The 20,165-nt window shown below is 40.0% G+C and overlaps 1 protein-coding gene across 2 annotated transcripts in view; it reads left to right on the forward strand.

Annotated features, from left to right (window-relative positions):
* Positions 1 to 20,165, forward strand: part of EP300 (E1A binding protein p300) — a 70,968-nt gene that overhangs the window by 36,621 nt on the left and 14,182 nt on the right. Inside the window, exons 11-23 of one of the 2 annotated variants that reach the window (XM_036299727.1) lie at positions 3,290 to 3,367; positions 3,944 to 4,053; positions 5,584 to 5,721; positions 6,554 to 6,991; positions 8,468 to 8,647; positions 8,883 to 9,027; positions 11,024 to 11,142; positions 12,841 to 13,080; positions 13,499 to 13,587; positions 15,092 to 15,202; positions 16,982 to 17,038; positions 17,596 to 17,673; positions 20,052 to 20,119. In XM_036299727.1, the coding sequence (XP_036155620.1) occupies positions 3,290 to 3,367; positions 3,944 to 4,053; positions 5,584 to 5,721; positions 6,554 to 6,991; positions 8,468 to 8,647; positions 8,883 to 9,027; positions 11,024 to 11,142; positions 12,841 to 13,080; positions 13,499 to 13,587; positions 15,092 to 15,202; positions 16,982 to 17,038; positions 17,596 to 17,673; positions 20,052 to 20,119 (1,851 nt within the window). The remainder of the gene's footprint in view (positions 1 to 3,289; positions 3,368 to 3,943; positions 4,054 to 5,583; positions 5,722 to 6,553; positions 6,992 to 8,467; positions 8,648 to 8,882; positions 9,028 to 11,023; positions 11,143 to 12,840; positions 13,081 to 13,498; positions 13,588 to 15,091; positions 15,203 to 16,981; positions 17,039 to 17,595; positions 17,674 to 20,051; positions 20,120 to 20,165) is intronic. The other variant, XM_036299728.1, reaches the window with a different exon arrangement.

The following is a 20,165-nucleotide window of genomic DNA, read 5'->3' on the forward strand; positions in this document are numbered from 1 at the left end:
ATCCTCCTCAGGCGTCAACATAGTAAAGTAGAGAACTGTTGGTTGCCACTGGCCTGTAGCAACCTCATTTGTTAACTGCCACGCTCTAGGTATGTTTTCTCATTGGCTTATGATATGAAAAGAATTGAGAACACTGACATTTCTGACTGAAGAAACAGTGTTGTACACAAGGTCCACTGACGAATGAGAGAGTGGGTATATTTTGCGTAGGAAAAGAACAGATGTTCAGAAACAAAGTCAAGACTAGAGTTGAGACTCCTTTAGTGCTAATGGTTTGAACTAGGGGCATAACTAAGTTACAGAGACAAGTGGACAAACTTGAGATACTTGGGTATGGTGAATTTACTTAAGTTTTTTAGAAATTTGAGCCAAGTTTAATGTCTATCATACATTAAATTGTAGTGCTGTGTTAAAGACAGTATGGTACAATGCAGGATCACGTGTTAGTAGAAGCACGTAGTCCTAAATATATGTTGACTTTTAGCTTAGACTAAATCTGACATTTTGTAGAAGATTAAGAAGGAGATTCCTACCATACCCAATACACAGATATTAATAGTAGAGAAGTAAAAGTTTTAAACTTTAAACAAAAACTAAAAGTGTAATATAGAACTCTGAAGAAAACATAAAATAAAATGAGAAAGGTCTCTAAACCAAATGTTACCTGAAAGCTCTGAGGAAAAAATTCACAACAAAAGATACCATAATCTTAATAATGGACAAACCAAGGAAAATTTTTTCTTTTTTTTTTTAAATTTTCACCCGAGGATATTTTTCCATTGATTTTTAGAGAAAGCGGAAGAGAGAGGGAAAGACAGAGAGAAATATTGATGTGAGAAAAACACATCGATTGGTTGCCTCCTGCACGAGCCAGAGAGGAGCTTATAACTGATTCCTTGACTGGAATCGAACCTGGGACCTTTTGGTCCACAGGCCGATGTTATATCCACTGGGCCAAACCTGGCTAGAGTTCAAGGAAAATTTTTCCTTCCTCCCTCCCTCCCTCCCTTCCTCCCTTCCTCCCTTCCTCTCTTCCTCCCTCCCTCCCTCCCCTCCTTCCCTCCCTCCCTTCCATTGATTTCAGAGAGGAAAGGAAAGTAAGATAGAGAGAAACATCAATGATGAGAAAGAATCATTGATTGGCTGCCTCCTGCAAGCCCCCTACTAAGGGGGATCGAGCCCGCAACCCCAACATGTGTCCTGACTAGAATCGAACCTGGGACCCTTTAGTCCACAGGCTGACACTCTATCCACTGAGCCAAACCAGCTAGGGCAGTGTTCGGCAAACTGCGCCTCACAAGCCACATGCAGCTCTTTGGCCCCGTGGTATGGGCCACGAAGTTTCAATCGCACTGTATGTGCACGCCCGCACGTGGTATTTTCTGGAAGAGCCACGCTCAAGGGGCCAGTTTGCTGACCACTGAGCTAGGGCAAGGAAAGTATTTTCAGTAGTGAAGATACTAATCGAAGAAACATTTGTGAAGAAAAGTAGGAAAAGGAAATTAAAGAATAAGTAAAATCAGTACATACCTTTTTGAATCTCTAAAGGTTAAAATGGGCATTAGTGACAACATAACTTAAGATATGTACTGTTGGTAAGAATTTAAATGGTTCATTCTCTGAAATCTAATTGCTCCATTTCTAGGAATTTAATTCCAACCAATCTATACTAATAAAAACTTAATATGCTAATTAGACCGGATGTCCTTCTGATCATCCTCCCTTCTGGACAAAGCGGGGGGCGAGGGCAGAGGCCCCCGGCTGTGGCCACACGGTGGGCGGCGGCCGGGGCCAAGGCCCTTGTTTGAATTTCATGCATTAGGCCTCTAATAATGGTATAATTGCACAGAAGTCATGGTAGCATAATTTATACTGTGGAAACATCAGAAATATCCTAAAAGTGCCCCAGCATTTAGCTTGGAGTACCCATGCATATTATTGACAGGAGAAAAAGTTCCTCTTATATTAAGTGAAAACTTTTTTTTTAATAAAGTGTATGTGAATACATAATGTGGAAGATTAAAACTATTAATAGAGGTTTATCTCTTTTTGCTATGTTCTCTATTTATATAGTGAACACAGGTTACACATTAATTTTGCAAGTCTTGCACAGTTGCAAATAAAACTATATGACAGTGTTCAGCATTCTTCGGTTTTCAATTTGACTATATTATTGTTTTATTAGGAGCAATATTAGTGATAAGTCCTTATGAATTTAGTAACTTGAGTTGCAATAAGCCACATAGTTATGGGATCATTTTATTAAATGAACAAAAGTTACAGTAGAATTTGAGAGTTGTCTGATGTGGTGGGTTTATCTTTACAGCACAGTGTGCCACAAGTGTTCTGAAGGCTTGAGCACACAACACTGGGTCGGGGGTGTACGGGATAGAACTGTTTCACTTCAAGCATTCTGCCTTCCCCCCAGGGCTATAGAAATATTACTTTCTCTGTGCACTATGGTGTGAAATGGGTTGGGAATGTTGCACCAGAGGATGTGCACATAATCCAAGAAAATGTTAGAACCTTATATATTCACTAGAGGCCTGGTGCACAAAATTCTTGCACTTGGGGGCAGGTCCCTCAGCCTGGCCTGTGCCCTGTTGCAATCTGGGATCCCTTGGGGGATGTCCTAAGCCGTCAGTTAGACATCGGACATCCTTAGCGCTGCCGCAGAGGCAGGAGAGGCTCCCGCCACCGCCGCCACTGCACTCCCCCTGTGGGAATGCACTGACCACCAGGGGGCAGCTCCTGCGTTGAGTGTCTGCCCCCAATGGTCAGTGTGCGTCATAGCTACCAGTCATTCTGCTGTTCAGTTGATTTGTATACTAGCCTTTTGTTATATAGGATATTTTAATTATATCTATTATTTTGTATTTATTTTAAGAGATGCATAATATGTAATGCTGTATAATAAGTATTTTATTTAAAGCCAATATTCACAGCACTTAAAAAAAAAACATTATTGGGGTACACAATCAAATTTTGTTACTGGGCAAAATCTGTGGCCCTTGTCTCTGGAGGTATTCTGCTGCATACAAACCAAAGAATCTGGCTTAGTTAAATAATAGCATATTAAGTGCTATAATAGCATTTTTTCTTTAAGATCTTCCTGTCCATACTGAAAGCACCATAGTTCATAAAGGAATGTACTAAAACCTTTTGGAGGCATTTTAAAAAATATTTCAGATCTAACATTTTCTTCTAGTTCCTGTTTGAGTCATAATTTTAAAGGGAAAGAAACCTAGCTGAAAGATGCTTTTCTAACCATTTCTCTATTCCACTCTAGACGGCCCTTTACCTGATCCATCTATGATCCGTGGCAGTGTGCCAAACCAGATGATGCCTCGGATAACTCCTCAACCTGGTGAGTTATGGAAGAAAACCGTGCATTTATTGTGACCTCTGTCAGAGCCCCTGGTTACTACCAGATTATACTTGCACCTCAATTCTTGCCCCAGGCCAGCAGTAGGTATCATAATTGCCTGAGAAATCTGAAAACCTTTTGGTATTTGGAGCCCAGGGAGGAAGGGAGGGGTGAAGAGCAGGTTGGCTGGCAGGTTGAGAGGCAAAAGACATTAAAGTGGTCAAGCATCCATTTAAAAACAATGGGCCAATATGGAATTGATGATAACAATGCCCCTCTATTGCTATTGTGAATTACACAGATTCATTTACAGTTGAAAACAGGTTCATTTATTTGTCCTTATAAAATGATGTAGAGGCATGTACCTGGGTTGCGGGCACATCCCCAGTAGGAGATGTGCAGGAGGCAGCTGATCGATGTTTCTAACTCTCTATCTCTCTCCCTTCCTCTCTGTAAAAAATCAATAAAATATATTTTTAAAAAAATAAAATAAAATGATGTAGAATCAGAAATAAGACCTGTCTTTTATTCTTTGATCCCATGAAAGTGTTCAGATCTAATATTTTACACTTACAGGTTTGAATCAATTTGGCCAGATGAATATGCCCCAACCCCCTATTGGGCCCCGGCAAACCTCTCCTCTTCAGCACCATGGACAGTTAGCTCAGCCTGGAACTCTCAACCCAGTAAGTTTGGCCTGTTTGGGTCATCTCTTTTGACCTTTACCCGACAATTTTAAAATCCTTTTTTTCTTTGTTTCTACTTTGTATATAAAAATTCTGACACTTGCGTAAACAGCTGACTATAAGTGATTCTTGTGTAATTCTATTTTATTCTATGGCCCTAATATAGACATTATTAAATGAGTATGTGTTTCAGAAATGAGAATAAATAGGCAGTCAACACTAAAATTAATTTTCACCTTTCTCTTTATCTACAAATTGTTTTTTCAGAATTTATCCTACAGAAATAATCATTGAGATACTAAAAGGATATACTTTGAAGAAAATTTGTGTGAAAGATTTTACATTATATACTCTCTTTTGAAATAAAACCATATCCTGAATGTGCATTGGGGGATTTGTTAGGTCAAATTATGGTACCTCTGTAAATTACAGTGCTCTGTGTCAGAACTTATATAATGGCTTGAAAGCTTTAAATGGAAGAACCAGGTTTCTAAAGTGTGTGTGTGTGTGTGTGTGTGTGTGTTTGTGTGTATCCTGGGATTCAATATATATGTTAAGAACTGTCTTGATTGTAATCTATATAAAATACTATAGGAAAGATTTGCTTCCAACTACTGTTCATAGTCATAGTATTGGAAAGCTTATAAGAATGGCCAGTCACCTTTTGCTGGAATCTCAGTGTTTGGTAGCTTATACACTTTTACATAATCACCTCTCTTCTGTAATGCCTGTCTTCCCTAGGAAGGTAACTGTCTTTTGCAATGGAGGGGCAGTTGCCTGTTCTTAGAGACTGGAGGAAAAGGACTCTTAACATCTCATTGCTCCTATTGCAAACTCTAACCCTATTATCAACCTTTGGTTGGCCTCAACCCTTACCTTGTCTTTGCATTAGCTAGTGCCTCTAATTCCTGAGTCTCTCTAGCATTGTGTAGCATAATGTCTTCCATATTTAATGAGGAGGCTTATTAATCTTCATTTTAATATGTACATAACTTTCTTAGATTATGGCATTTTGGGGCCTTTGGTACTCCATAATCCTTCATTAAAGGCCTGTATTTGTTTGAGATAATTTTATAAATGAAATGTAACAATTCATTGGGGACCATGAATGCTACACCTTGTTCAGCACAACTTGTAATATTTTACTTCTTTGTACCCATTATGGAATCTTACTATTTACTCTGTTACAATATCACTGACATAAGCAAAGAGCAAATGTCTCCTGAAATTTTTATTCATCCTTCTTCCTTAAGCAGCGTTTGTGAAGAAACAATTACCTCTATCGAGTTCTAGGTGCGTTTGTGCATCAGAGAATTCGTTTGTCACCTCTTGTAATTCCTCTAAAGTAGGCTTAGGCAAACTGAGAGACTTTCCTCCATTATCTTGGCATGAATACAACTGTTGCACCACTTTTTTCCTTTCTTGCCCTACCCCATCCTCCCCATAGCAGGGCCAGACCAGTTGGTGATTCCAGCTGCTCTAGTAGAATAACTGTAATGAAGCAATTTGGTGCTGTGTTTTTGTTTGCAGCCTATGGGCTATGGGCCTCGAATGCAGCAGCCTTCCAGCCAGAGCCAGTACCTTCCCCAGACTCCGTTCTCAACACAGGGAATGAATGTAACGAATATGCCTTTGGCTCCGCCTGGAGGTCAAGCACCAGTGTCTCAAGTATGTCTGACAAATGGATTTTCTTGGTTTTGTGATTCTTGAACCTGAACCTCTGGTCTAGGTTCTATACAGGGGAGGGTGGCAGCAATAGTGGATAAGAGTAGATGATTTTTTAAAAGTTTTTATTAAGAACAGTATAGCCCTAGCAGGTTTGACTCCGTGGATAGAGCATTATCCTGCGGACCGAAGGGCCCTGGGTTCAATTCTGGTCAAGGGCATGTACCTTGGCTGCAGGTTCCTCCCCAGTCGGGGCCCTGGACAGGGCACATGCAGGAGACAACCAATCGATGTGTTCCTCTCACATTGATATTTCCCTCTCTCTTCCACACTCTCTAAAAAGAAGAATGGACAAATGTCCTCGATGAGGATTGAAAAATAAACAGTATAGACATGTGGTATTCTGAACAGTGAAGTGAGTACTCTGTGACATAGCCATGTTAATTGTTATAAACCAGGAAAGAAATTAAATTGATAGTTCATTAAGTAATGAACACATTAAAATGAAATCTTGTTACAACTGCTGTGCAGAAGGAAGAACTCTAGCTGAAGAGAGCATAGGAAGGCCAAAATCCACTGTATATGTGTACTCACCTGTTCCATGCCCCTGTAGAGACTGAGGCCGTTCAGCTGAATTTTTTGCCGTTTACTTAATTGTACTATATTATCCAAAGATATATGCCCCCAATAACAAGTTTTATCACATTTTTAAATGGAGGCATTCATTGTCATTTTTGTTTAATCAGTTTGTGTCCTTAAATGCATATAGCCTGCCTATGTAAATATTGCTTTAATTCTCTTCTTAATTTCCATCTTATGTTCCTCATTTTAACAGGCACAAATGTCCAGTTCTTCCTGCCCTGTGAACTCTCCTATAATGCCTCCAGGGTCTCAAGGGAGCCACATTCACTGTCCCCCTCTTCCTCAACCAGCTCTGCATCAGAATTCACCCTCTCCTGTACCTAGTCGTACTCCCACCCCTCACCACACTCCCCCAAGCATAGGGGCTCAGCAGCCACCAGCAACAGCAATTCCAGCCCCTGTTCCTACACCTCCAGCAATGCCACCTGGGCCACAGTCCCAGGCTCTACATCCACCTCCAAGGCAGACACCTACACCTCCACCAACGCAACTTCCTCCCCAACTACAGCCTTCACTTCCTGCTGCTGCTTCAGCTGACCAGCTGCAGCAGCAGCCTCTCTCACAGCAGAGCACATCGGCGTCTGTTCCCACCCCAACGGCACCACTGCTGCCTCCACAGCCTGCCACTCCAGTAAGCAGACTTGGGTTTGGGTGGGATTGTTTCAGCCGTACTGTGGTGTTAAAGTACTTTGTGCTGTGTTAATTCTCTTGTCTCTTGTTGTCTGCCCAGCTAGACTAGATTCGAGTTTCTTTTCTTCCTTTCTTACTTTCCCTACTCTTTTTACTTTTCTTTTTTCCTGTAGTACCTAGCATAGATGGAGTTCAGAGACTTTGTTTAGGTCTGATGTTGACCATGCTGTTTCATGTTGTATTCTGAGGCTTTAAGGCATATAAGGGGACCATGAGGGGAAAGACTTAAGTACATTTAGCATACTCACAAATTTTAAAGAATCTTTTTCAAATAGTCTGAGCTGTAGTATATGAGGGCAAATGAACAAAACAAAATCATGAATTTATGAGTGTTTGTGGTCCTAGCCAAGGTTAGAAAATTATGATCTAAGATGAGAAAAGTATGGGCTTGGAACAGCTTATAGCTTCCTTGTGAGAGGCTCGTTTTATATATAGTAGACATCTAAATTCACATCTAATAGTTGCATCCTACTAACAGAACTCGATGGGTGAAGGCTTAGAACCTTCTACTTGATCACTGATACTGTTTTTGTTCTCTGTCACTTTTGAGCTAAAAGTCTACTTTATAAAACACTGTTCACTACTGACTGGTTCATTCTGGCCTGTGATGGGCAAGAGAGGGCAGAGTGCAAAAGGAAACTTGATTTTATTCTACGTAGGGTAGTTCCTGAAAATATTAATCTCTCATTATGAGGTTTCTTATTGGAAGACTTCAGAGAATGGACATTTACCCTTTAGAATGTGATTATTCCAAACAGCCATGCAGTATGAGGGTTCATTATATTCTGCTTTTCTGTACATTTGAAATGTCCTAATGAGAAATGTTAAAAACAGAACAAGATAGGCAGTCATCCTTTTTTCTTTTCTTTCCATTTCTCTATAAATGTGAGCTCCTCTAGGCAGTCACCTCTGAAACCTTCACCCCTCACACACTACCACAGAATGAGAATCAACAAAAGCCAGTTGATGGCTCTTTTATGTGCAACCGGTCAACCAGTATTTTTAAGTCCTAAATCTCCTGTTCTGAAGCATAATTTACGCTGGCCAGAGTGACTTGGTTAAGCGTCATCCCATGTACCAAAGGGTTGCTGGTGCAACTCTGTCGGGACACATCCTTGGGTTATGGTTTTGATCCCCAGTTAGGGAACATACGCAAGGCACCCAACCCATGTTTCTCTCTCACATCGATGTTTCTCTTTCTCCCCTCCTCTCTCTAAGCATATCCTCGAGTGAGGGTTTAAAATAAAATAAAGCATGCTTTATTACAAGGGGATGAAATAAGCAGTAAGTAAAAGCTCTATAAGATGTAATGATACCAGCCTAGAAATAGGGGGTTAACCATGCCATCCTATTGTGTAGCTTAAATTCTGGTTGTATAATTGGCAAATTTTTTGTGTCATCCCCCCTCTCTGCCCAGCTTTCCCAGCCAGCTGTAAGCATTGAGGGTCAGGTGTCAAACCCTCCATCTACTAGTAGCACAGAAGTGAATTCTCAGGCCATTCCTGAGAAGCAGCCTTCACAGGAAGTGAAAATGGAGGCTAAAATGGAAGTGGATCAGCCAGAACCAGCAGATACTCAGCCAGAGGATATTCCAGAGGTGAGAGTAGGGCAATTACTGTGATTTGGTAAGGAACTCAGTCTAGAAGCCCAATTAAACATGTTACAGGAACGTATTCTGATAATTAAATCTCATTTCATTGATTTCCATTTGAAAAAAGGGTCTTTAGATACTCGTGGGGGCGGCTGGGGGAGACAACGTAAGTCAGTCAGTGATCTTTACTGCTTCCAGTTGCATGTCTTCGGAATACTAAAATACCTACCTTGCCTTTTAGACTAAAGCAGAAGACTGTAAAGTGGAACCTACAGAAACAGAAGAGAGAGGCACTGAAATAAAAACTGAGACGAAAGAGGAGGAAGACCAGCCAAGTACTTCAGTTACCCAGTCGTCTCCAGCTCCAGGACAGTCAAAGAAGAAGAGTAAGTCCCGGGCTCTGTGTTCCTGAAGGCAGGGACAAACAGAACTTGAGAAAAATGGGATGAGGCTTCTTGGACCTTGGAAATGGACTCTCATGTGATTTCATTAAGCTTGGAGCCCTTGTCCTGGTCTTTTCGTTAACTAATGTTGGAAAAGGATTTATTTGCCTATTTACTTAAATTATATATTTTAAGGTATATTTCCTTCCTGGAATTACTGGGTCAGTCATACCCATCATTTCTTCAGGGTTGGGTGGTTAACACCCTGTCAAAATTGTATTTTCCAGAGGAGAGAAATAAAGTAATATTCTTGAAATGCAAAAAATAACAGCAATAATAACATTGTTAACCTACTGTGCACCAGGCATTATGCCACACAACTGCATTGTCTCATTTGATAAGTTTATAAAAACTCTGATGCTGTTGATCCCATTATACAGACAGGAAAACTGATGCTCAATAAGTAACTTGCCCCAGCTTACTCAGCTACTAAGTGAACCCAGATCAGCTATGAAGTCTCTGCTTTGAACCACCCTGCTGAATATTGATGAATCAAGTCGACAAAGCGGTGCTGCTTAACGCAGTGTTAAACTCAAACATTCCCACAGAAATTAGTGTAGGACTAGAACTTCCTGTAACTCTAGTGACCTCTTCAGTGGCACAGAACAGACAGGGCTTATCTCAAGGGAGAGTCTCCTGGCTCCTGGAGAGGATGTTTATAAAAGTGTTCCATTAATGTACTTTAAAATGTTGGGGTTAAGAAATTATTTTCACTTAAAAGTAAGGTTGTATATATTGAGGAGTTGTTTTAATGTGGGCTGCAACAAACCCAGTCTTACTATTCGGATTCTCTTTAAAACAGCTAATCACACAAGTTTGCTCAAAATCTGTTTATTTTGAATACAACCTAGTATGAGAGACAAAAGAAGCCATCTGTTTGTCTGATTTTTCTTTTTATGGCAGCCCCCATAATGAGGTGAAATATACCTGAAGTGCTAACATACCCTCCCAAAGATCAAATTTATTTGTAAATAGTAGAAATAAGGCCTGTGCTCTAAGTGTAATTTTAAAGCTCAAAATTGGACCTTTTATGGCTAGCTTCTTGAATGACAGCTTAAATTGATTCCATTTGGGACTCACATGCAACTCTTTTCTGACTTTTGCAAAACACACTTGAACATAATTTGGTAAACTGAGTCCAGTGTTCTGGCAATAACAATTTAGTCTGTTTCCTTAGACTTAAACCTAACATTTGCCATTAAAATTGTAAATATGTCTTCCTCCTAAGTTCTGAAACATAATGAGGGGACTATTCTTGGAGTGCTTCTGGTACCTTCAGCAATAAGACAATACCAGATCCACTTTCTAGCTTGTTAAATACTGATGTTGTGAATGAGTTCTTTCTATTCTTACTTGATAGCATTCTCCTCCTCCTACATTACTTTGACAAGTCTCTTCATAAATTTTTGGAAGGTTTGGGATTCTTTTTCTACTTGGTCAAGACCATCTTAACTACCCTGGCCATTGTGGCTCAGTTGATTGGAGCATCGTCCCATACACTGAAAGGTCATGGGTTCCACTCCAGATGGGGCACGTACCTAGGTCCCAGGTTCAATTCCCTGTCAGGGCACATATACCTAGGTTGTAGGTTCCTTTCCGGATGGGGCACATACGAGAGGCAACCAACCTGTTTCTCACATTGATGCTTCTGTCTCTCTCTCCCTCTCTCTAAAAAATCAAATGGTTCCTTGGGTGAGGGAGAAACAAAAAATCTGAACTAAATTTCTGACTGAAAAATTAGCTGAACCATAAAAGGTGTTTAAGGATTACAAGACATGGTGTTTTGAAGGTGCTACCCACCCTTAGTGATACTTCCATGGGGACAACGTAGGCATTTTTGTATTTTGTGATTCTTGAGATATAGTCAGTCATAGCTTTGACTTGAACTTTTTCTCTTTTTATGGTTAATTGGTAACTAATTTTAAATGTACTCTTAAAGTTTTCAAACCAGAAGAATTACGCCAGGCACTGATGCCAACATTGGAGGCACTTTACCGACAGGATCCAGAATCCCTCCCCTTTCGTCAACCTGTGGACCCTCAGCTTCTAGGAATCCCTGTAAGTATGTGGTGGCACTTCTGATTTTGTTTTTTAATTTGTTAACAGCTTTATTCAGATATAAGTCACATATGGTGTAAGTCATTCATGTAAAGTATATAATTCAGTGGTTTTGTGCATTCACAGAATTATGTAACCATCACCACAGTCAGTTTTGGGTCATTTTTACCAGCCCACCAAAGAAAAGAAACCCCATATCCATGAGCAGTCATTCCCATCTGCTTCACAGCCGCCACTACCAGTCCCCCCAGTCAACCATAAGCCTGCTTTCTTGATTTGTCCATTCTGGACATTTCACTAAGTGCAGTTACACAGTATGTGGTGCTGGTGACTGGCTTATTTCACTCAGCATCATGTTTTCAGGGTTCATCCTGTGGTAGCGCAAGTCAGTCTTTCAGTTCTTTTTATGGCTCAGGAATAGTCCTTTGTGTGGTTATACCATATTTTCTTCACCAGTTTATTTTTTGTTAGACATTTGGGTTGTTTACACATTTTTTACTGTTGATACTGGTGCTGCTGGGAATATCCGCATCAAATATTTGTGTGGTGTATGTTTGTTTTTTGTTGTTTTTTTTTTAATATATTTTTATTGATTTTTTACAGAGAGGAAGAGAGAGAGACAGAGAGTCAGAAACATCGATGAGAGAGAAACATCGATCAGCTGCCTCCTGCACAGCCCCTACTGGGGATGCGCCCGCAACCAAGGTACATGCCCTTGACCCGAATCGAACCCGGGACCCCTCAGTCCGCAGGCCAAAGCTCTATCCACCAAGCCAAACCGATCAAGGCAGTGTGGTGGATGTTTTTATTTCTCTTGGATATATACTTAGTGGGATTCCTGAGTCATATAGTTTATCACTGGAGTGGCAGTATTTTTTTTTTTTTTTTTTTTTTTTTTATGGAAAAGATAGACCCAAATTAGCTTCATCAGCTTTTATTTTAGCTTTTATTTTTTTAAACTGGAAGACCTTAAAGGCCTATTTCAATCAGCTGCTATCTTAAGTTCTCCAGAGGATTTTTGTGGAGTTCTTTTGTTTTTTACTTTATTTCAGAGAGAGGGAGGGGGAGAGAAAAATAGAAAAAACATCAGTGAGATTGCGTCCTGCATGCCCCTACTGGGAATCGAACTGTGACTCCTGGCTCATGGGTGGACGCTCAACTTCTAAGCCACATCGGCCAGGCAACTTCATCTGCTTTTAAAGTTGCCTTTACACCAGTCTGCTAGCAGGTTCCCTTTGAGGATTTTAAGTAGTAGTGAATAAGGCAATGGAGTGCTGCGAAGGATGGAAATCCGTCAGGAATTCCTTCTCCCACCCCCCACCCCCCTATATTTTTCTGTGGCCTTAGATGGAGCACTGATGTTGTGGACTTAGTTTCCTTCTAGTACTAAAATTTTAGGGTCTTTAAACTGATTGTACTTATACTATGTGGTAAAGCACCTGCAGTTGTTTCTGTAGACCATATGCCTGGCATATGGAAAGTCTGTGGTAGCTCTGTTCTCTGCTCTTTCCTTTGACCTGCCTCACATCTCTGTAGACTAATGATTTAAAGGGTGTTGGATCAATCAACTCTTCTGAAATATAGACAGGTCAAAGACTCAACATTACCTGGAAATTAATGATGATAATAGGAAGATAGGCTGTCTGCCTTAAATATACTGAGACTTGGAGTAATGTTGCTTGGTGTTACTTGTCCTAGGATTACTTTGATATTGTGAAGATCCCCATGGATCTTTCCACCATCAAGAGGAAGTTAGACACTGGACAGTATCAGGAGCCCTGGCAGTATGTGGATGACATTTGGCTTATGTTCAACAACGCCTGGTTGTATAATCGGAAAACATCGCGCGTGTACAAATACTGCTCCAAGCTCTCTGAGGTCTTTGAACAAGAAATTGACCCAGTCATGCAAAGCCTTGGATATTGTTGTGGTAGAAAGGTAAGAATTTTTTGCACAGATAATTATTGTGTTGAAAACTTGACTAATTAGAATCCTGAATCATTAGATTATAAATTCATCTGGAGTAGGGATTTGATCATAACCTCCTGTGGGTGCATACCACCTGTCATGTACTGGTTTGCCTGTGCATACCAATTCACATTAAGCTCCTCTTGTCCTATTGAGTTCTTTGGTAAGTCATGAGAGGATATGACCACTAAGTCTACTCACAATGGTGAAATAATACATTAGTAAACTAGAATGGTTTTAGTTCTGTGAACTGTCTTGGAAACAGCACATTATGATTAACACAAATGAGAATTAAAACTTCACTGACTTGGTTTTTTATTTGCCCGTGTAAATATTCTAGCTTGTCCTTCAGGCCTGTGTACTACTTAATGAATGGTTTCTTTTGCAGTTGGAATTCTCTCCACAGACACTCTGTTGCTATGGCAAACAGTTGTGCACAATCCCGCGTGATGCCACATATTACAGTTACCAGAACAGGTAAGCTTGACCATGTGTGGCCCATGATCCATGTGTGTGCTTGTCTAGAGAGTGCATGCACATGGACCAACACACATAAGATCATGGTTCATGTGTAACTTGCTTGAGAACAACTGTACAGCACAAGTTCTGGTTTTGCAATTTGCCTTTGTAGAAATACACAGTTTTATAGCAGAAAGTAGCCTTGCGTCACTTGTCTGGGCCCTGGCTTATAATAATACTAGTGTCCAGTGCACGAATTTGTGCACATTGAAAAGAAACTGATTAGAAAAAATATTTTAATATTGCTATGTGCCCTTTCTCTATGATGTTTTCTTTTGGGCAGTAATTACAAAAATTTACTCACTGTTACCTTATCCATGATTTGTCTCCTGTTTTCAGTATGGGTATGGGAGTGTTTACTGTGGGCTCTGAGACAGTAAAGAGCAAGGCTAGTGATTAACACTCTTCTGTAATAAAACCAAGCCCATGGTGGTGTTTTTTCTGAACTTGTGTGCTACAGATGTAGTCCTAGCTTTGAAAGAGTCACTTAAACTTTTTGTTTTATTTACAAAAAGTTCGGTGCACTCCCTTAGTGCTTTGTAGTCATTCGTATCCATAGTGTTCTACTGATTAAAACCTGAAAAAGTGGGTCTCAAGTTGTTTTAAGCACCTTATGTTCAAAAAATCAAATAACAACCAGCATGAAACTTCTCATGCTACAATCTTAACATTCATACCATTTTTGTATTTTTAACATCAATTTACACTGTTTGTAATCTTTGTACCAAGGAATCTACACACACCACTGCCTTCCTTTTGTCTTTTTAACTCTTATCAGTTGATGGTTACAATCCGTATTTAACTGCTTGTGCAAACTTTTCATTGAAAAACGTGTGGGCTTTTTTTTAATGTGGCTTCCTTGGGATCAAAAAGAAAATTTTTTCCAACCCACAGTTGGTTTTGGATTAGTTGTTCCCTGGTACTGTATCCATAATGGATTTTTTTTTAAAGAAGTGGGGAGAAGTGTGTGAAAATGATGTTTAGGTAACAGGATGGCAATTATTCTCTCCCCGGTATCTTCTCCTTCCTTCTGATTAATTTGTATCAATTAGCATTAATTACTAAAATGAAGGGTGTAGGTCTGTGTAAGTGAAACTTTATTTGCTACTTGTGATCCCATTTGAGATATTTAATGCTAATCTGTGCTTTGCCTTGGCTTTCTGCTTTGTGTTGTCTTGTCTTGCATTTAATGTTGTTTTGTTATCCTGCAATCCCTCATTTCTTCGTTTGTTTTGTTTTGTTTTTTTTTTCCTCCCTCATGCTTGTCGTTGTCTGCATTTGGCTTTGATTGCAAAAAAAAACAAACAAAAAACAAAACCCATACTGTGGGGCCCATAAATCTGCATCATTGAATGTCCTTGTCGCCGTTGATGACCTGCTCTCTGCTCCCGTCCCCCTCCTTGGCCTGCTGTGATTGGTGGCTTCGTTGCTTGGCTTGGGCTGTGTTGTGTGAACGGAACAGTTCACCCCAGTATGGCCTTCTTGCCGACAGGTATCATTTCTGTGAGAAGTGTTTCAATGAAATCCAAGGGGAGAGCGTTTCTTTGGGGGATGACCCTTCCCAGCCTCAAACGTAAGTACCTGCTTCTTTTCAAAAGTGCCATCTTATTTCTGTTTATTTTCAGGTGATTACGCTTAGGCTTCTGAGTAGTCTTGGATTATGCTGTCCAGTATGATAGCCATTAGCCACAGATGGCTACTTAAATACAAACTAATTAAAAGTAAATAAATGTGAAGTTGTTTCTCACTTGCAGTCGCTACTTATTAAACTCTTAATAGACATCTGTAGTTAGTGGCCGCCATATTGGTTAGCACAGATAAATTTCTATCAGTTCTGTTAGTGCTGATAGAGGGACTACATTAGCACTGGGTGGCCATTTTAGATATACTTCTTCTCTAAGGAAACACTCAGCTTCTTTCCTAAATGTTGAAAGTGTGTAGTGCCAGGGAACTTCATTATTAACAGTTTTGAATTTGAGGGGAATTGAACAAAATCTTACAGCCTTCTCATCTTAGATAATAACACAGAAATCACTATAATTGTGAATAGCGTTAAACAACCTTAGGGGTTTGTTAGAGTGACTTAGAGACTTTGTTGGGCTTTTTAAGATCTTACAAGTTCTTTTTTGGTAAATGCCAAGGAAAAAAATTTTCAAACATGTCCCTAACTGCCTCATTGTACTTAATTTTTTGTTTTTTGTTAATCCTCACCTCAGTATATTTTTTCCATTGAATTTTAGAGAGAGGAAGGGAGGGATGGAGGGAGGAAGAGGGGGAACATCAATGTGAAAAAGACATATCGATTGCTTGCCTCCCACACACACCCTGACTTTGGCCAGGGCTCAGAGTACTTCTAATCTCTGAGATTTAGACAAACATTGTATTTCAAATTTGGACTGTTTTAGGAAGAAAGAACTGTTTGGTATACTTTTAATATTCTTCAGCTTCTTTTCTGGTTTAACCCATAATAAACAAAAGCTGCTCCGAGCACTCCAAAAAAATATGGAATTGTGTTATGTTACTAGTAAAACAGGGCTTCTTTGAAAAACTGATTAATTTTTCCAAATTGGGCTTTTTGAAGTTGCACTTTAACTTTAATCACCATTGAAGTACAATTTAGTACAGTCAGGCTTTGATCTGGGGAGGAGGTACTAGGTCCCTTGAGCCTTATGGAGATTTTCTGACCTTTGGCTAAACCAGGGAAGTCAGGACTCTAGCTCGGTTTCCCTGATGCAGGAAAGGAAGGCAGCCTTCCTATTGGCGCTGTGGAGTGTCTTACCACGTGTTCTCACAGTGCATCTGTGGCTTTGAAGAGTGAAGAAACCTCCTGCTGATGCTGCAGGAATGCTGTGGACCTGAAAGTCTGCGTTCAGGTCCACTTGTGCTGCTGGTCTTCAGAGTAGCGAGGCCTCGAGCCATGTAGAGATGTACTGCTAGACTGTAACTAGTAGGAAACGGTTTAGATGTGGAAGTGCCCTCATTTTTGTGAAGAATCACCCCAGTAGGCAGAGTTGGGCCCCCTGAAGTTTATCCTGGATGAAGAATGATAAGAGTGTTAGCTTCTGTGTTTGTGAGTCTGTCAGTGTGTGTGATGTGTCAGTTCCAGATGGTTGGGAGGCCATGTGAATATTTTTAAATACTATAAGGGAATTTTCACCTTTAAGACTAAAATATGTTTTCTTGATATTGACATTTTCTATTAATATAAAAAGTTATTTGACTAGACTTCCCTGAAAAATGGACTTAAATAATCCACTTATCATATGAGATTTGTTCCTTGGGATAGAACAGTGGTCAGAATGCTCACCTTTCTACATCGCTTTTTCTCATTGTGTCCCTCTTCTCTCTTTAGTACAATAAATAAAGAACAGTTTTCCAAGAGAAAAAATGACACACTGGATCCTGAACTGTAAGTAGATTTCCTTGAATAGTCAGTACACTTTGATTTTCCTTTCTTCCCTTCATTTTCTTGGTTTGCATGGCCAGTGAGATGATTCTATATCCTTGGACTGAATCTATACACATACAACTAATAACATAGATGGTAGAAATGTAGATGTTTACATTACAGTTAGTATTTGTTTACATTTCACTAAAGCGACCAAATATTGGTGTTGCATAGGCCCGAGGGAAGCACCAAGCTACCTCTGCCCAGGGCCACATGTTCATCCCTGTTGTCCTCCACATTTTGAAACAAGCTCACATGCCCTCCTTTGTGGTGAGGCCTTGCAGAGCGCTGGCATGTACCATTGTGGTGGGCATTCCTAGAGTGGCCGGGGTGGTGGCAGACTCGTTTGGAAGCTTAAGCAGTAGGGATCATTCACATTTTACTGCCTTTCCAGTCACATTTTAAAATGTCACATTTAATTTCTTTGAAATTTGTTCTACCTGTAACAGTAAAGAGCTTTTAAAAACTTCTAAAAACTATTATTTCGAGTCTTTAGATATTTGGCTTTTTTCTTCCAGGTTTGTTGAATGTACCGAATGTGGAAGAAAGATGCATCAGATCTGTGTCCTTCATCATGAGATGATCTGGCCATCTGGGTGAGGCACCAGTATTTTATCTAGACTCTTTCTTTATCATGAGTCTTAATGAGTTTTTGTTTTTGCAGTTATTATATCTTCAAAGTTACTATCTCTGAAAATTGTTCTTTGGATTGGGAAAAGCTAATTTAAACCCAGATTTAAAACATTAATAACCTAGAATCAAAATCATTATCTTGTTTGCATGCAGTTTTTTAATCCATATACAATTATTCTGCTGGTTTTTATTTTAAACTAGAGGCTCAGTGCACGAAATTCATGCACCCGGGGCGGGGGTGTCCCTCAGCTCGGCCTGGGCCCTCTTGCAGTTCAGGAGCCCTGGGAGCAGGGAGCCCTCAGAGGATGTCCAACTGATGGCTTAGGCCCCCTGGGGAGAGGGCCTAAACCTGCAGGCGGACATCCTTAGCGCTGCCAAGGAGGCAGGAAAGGCTCCTGCCACCACTGCTACAATCGCCAGCGGTGAGCCCAGCTACTAAGCGCACTCCCCCTGTGGGAGCACACTCACCACCAGGTGGCAGCTCCTGCATTGAGTGTCTGCCCCCTGGTGGTCAGTGCACATCATAGCAACTGGTTGTTCTGCCATTTGGTCAGTTTGCGTATTAACCTTTTATTATATAGGATTATTTTGTGATCTTTGGTTACATCAAAAGTAAATGCTTTTTAAAGATTTATGAATAGAGGTAACAAGAAATCTCTAGCACCTGGAGACTAGCAAGGAGGTGTTAGATGCAATTAAATTTACCAAATTTTGAATGTTTGCTTGTACTGCATTAGAAAAATTAGAAGATACAAGCCCTAACCGGTTTGGCTCAGTGGATAGAGCGTTGGCCTGCGGACTGAAAGGTCCCAGGTTCGATTCCGGTCAAAGGCACGTACTTTGGTTGCGGGCACATCCCCAGTAGGGGGTGTGCAGGAGGCAGCTGATCGATGTTTCTCTCTCATCGATGGTTCTAACTCTCTGGCCCTCTCCCTTCCTCCCTGTAAAAAATTAATAAAATATTTTAAAAAAAAAAAATACAAATATAAGGGGTGCTAAGGGAACACCTCTTTTTCCCTTTTGAGAAAACATTACACTGAATAGTATATTAAATGGTGGCCCTGGTTAGGATTAGACTTAAACATCTTTTGGGAGATTGGGCGATAAGGTTAATGGCTGTAGTAATAAGGTACATAGCTGTTGTTCAGTGAAAGGCAGAGTTGCATAAAGTGACTAGATACAGACTTCAGTTAACTAGCTGTTCTTGGGCCACATGTTCTGTTTCTGAATATTCTGCATATATTTATCCAAGCTGCCCAGTGTCACTGGCTTCGATGTGGATTTTTTTGGACACTTAACCTGCTATTGCTATGGGCCACTTCTCACTCTCCAATAATGGGGCTGGTCCCCGCTCTGTCCAAGGGAAGGGGACGAGTGGGAGAGTCTGTGCATCAAGTGACTTGTTAGGATGGGGCCTCTGTCTATACTGTCCTCTGCTCTTTCCTTGGATTATTGATGCTGGTTTGAAGGTCACAGGAAAGAGAAGGCTAACAAGTTTCCAGAAAATAACTCAGGAAACTCATAGTTGATATTTATATAGCTTGTCTTTAGATAGGAATTTTTAGTGTTCTCCTTAATTACAGAGTGGGTGAGAATAATTAACAGATTGGCAGTGATTCCAGCAACTTCTGATAATCAGCTAGCTAATGACCTCTCAGGTTTTTGTAAGAAATTCAGCTCAGGTACACATCCTATGTAACTGCAGGAACAAAAAGAATGTACATTTTGCCCTGGCCGGGTGGCTCAGTTAATTGGAATATCGTTCCATGTATCAGAAGGTCTCCGGTTCAATTTCCCATTCAGGAAATTTACCCGGTTTGATCCCTGTATGGGAGGCAACTTCTCTCTTTTTCTCTTTCTCTCCCTCTCCTTTCCTCTCTCTATAATCAATTTTTTTAATTAAAAACAAAATCTCAGGTGAGGATTTTTTTTAAATGTAAATTTTAAATCTATTGGTACTTCTGAATGTACTCACTTAAATACCTATCAGAAGCAAACAGACTTATACCAAAATTTTGCCAAAAAAACCTAAATTCCTATCTCAATCTGTAATCTTTCATCATTTTCACATGTAAGGCAGTTTATATGCCCTTCACATTTCTTCATATCTTTTATTTTTCAATTAGGTTTTTCCTTTTTTGTGTGTGAATGGTATCCACAGGCTCTTCACATGTTGTTTGTATTAACTTTCTGTTGCATATTTAGAAATGTTTCTATTTCTCCCAGGTCATCTTTTGAATTTTAACTTTATACATACCAGTATATAAGCTAGATTATGTAGTATACATTACTTTAAATGTTTCTCTAAGTTTTGTAAGCTAAGTCTTGGTTTACATTTTAGGTTTGTCTGTGATGGCTGTTTAAAGAAAACTGCACGGACTAGGAAAGAAAATAAGTTTTCTGCTAAAAGTAAGTTTCATTTTTACAGGTACAGCTTGGCAAAACTTCACTAAAG

Source organism: Myotis myotis, unplaced genomic scaffold (genome assembly GCF_014108235.1).
Source record: "Myotis myotis isolate mMyoMyo1 unplaced genomic scaffold, mMyoMyo1.p scaffold_m19_p_3, whole genome shotgun sequence".
NCBI classification, from domain to species: Eukaryota; Metazoa; Chordata; class Mammalia; order Chiroptera; family Vespertilionidae; genus Myotis; species Myotis myotis.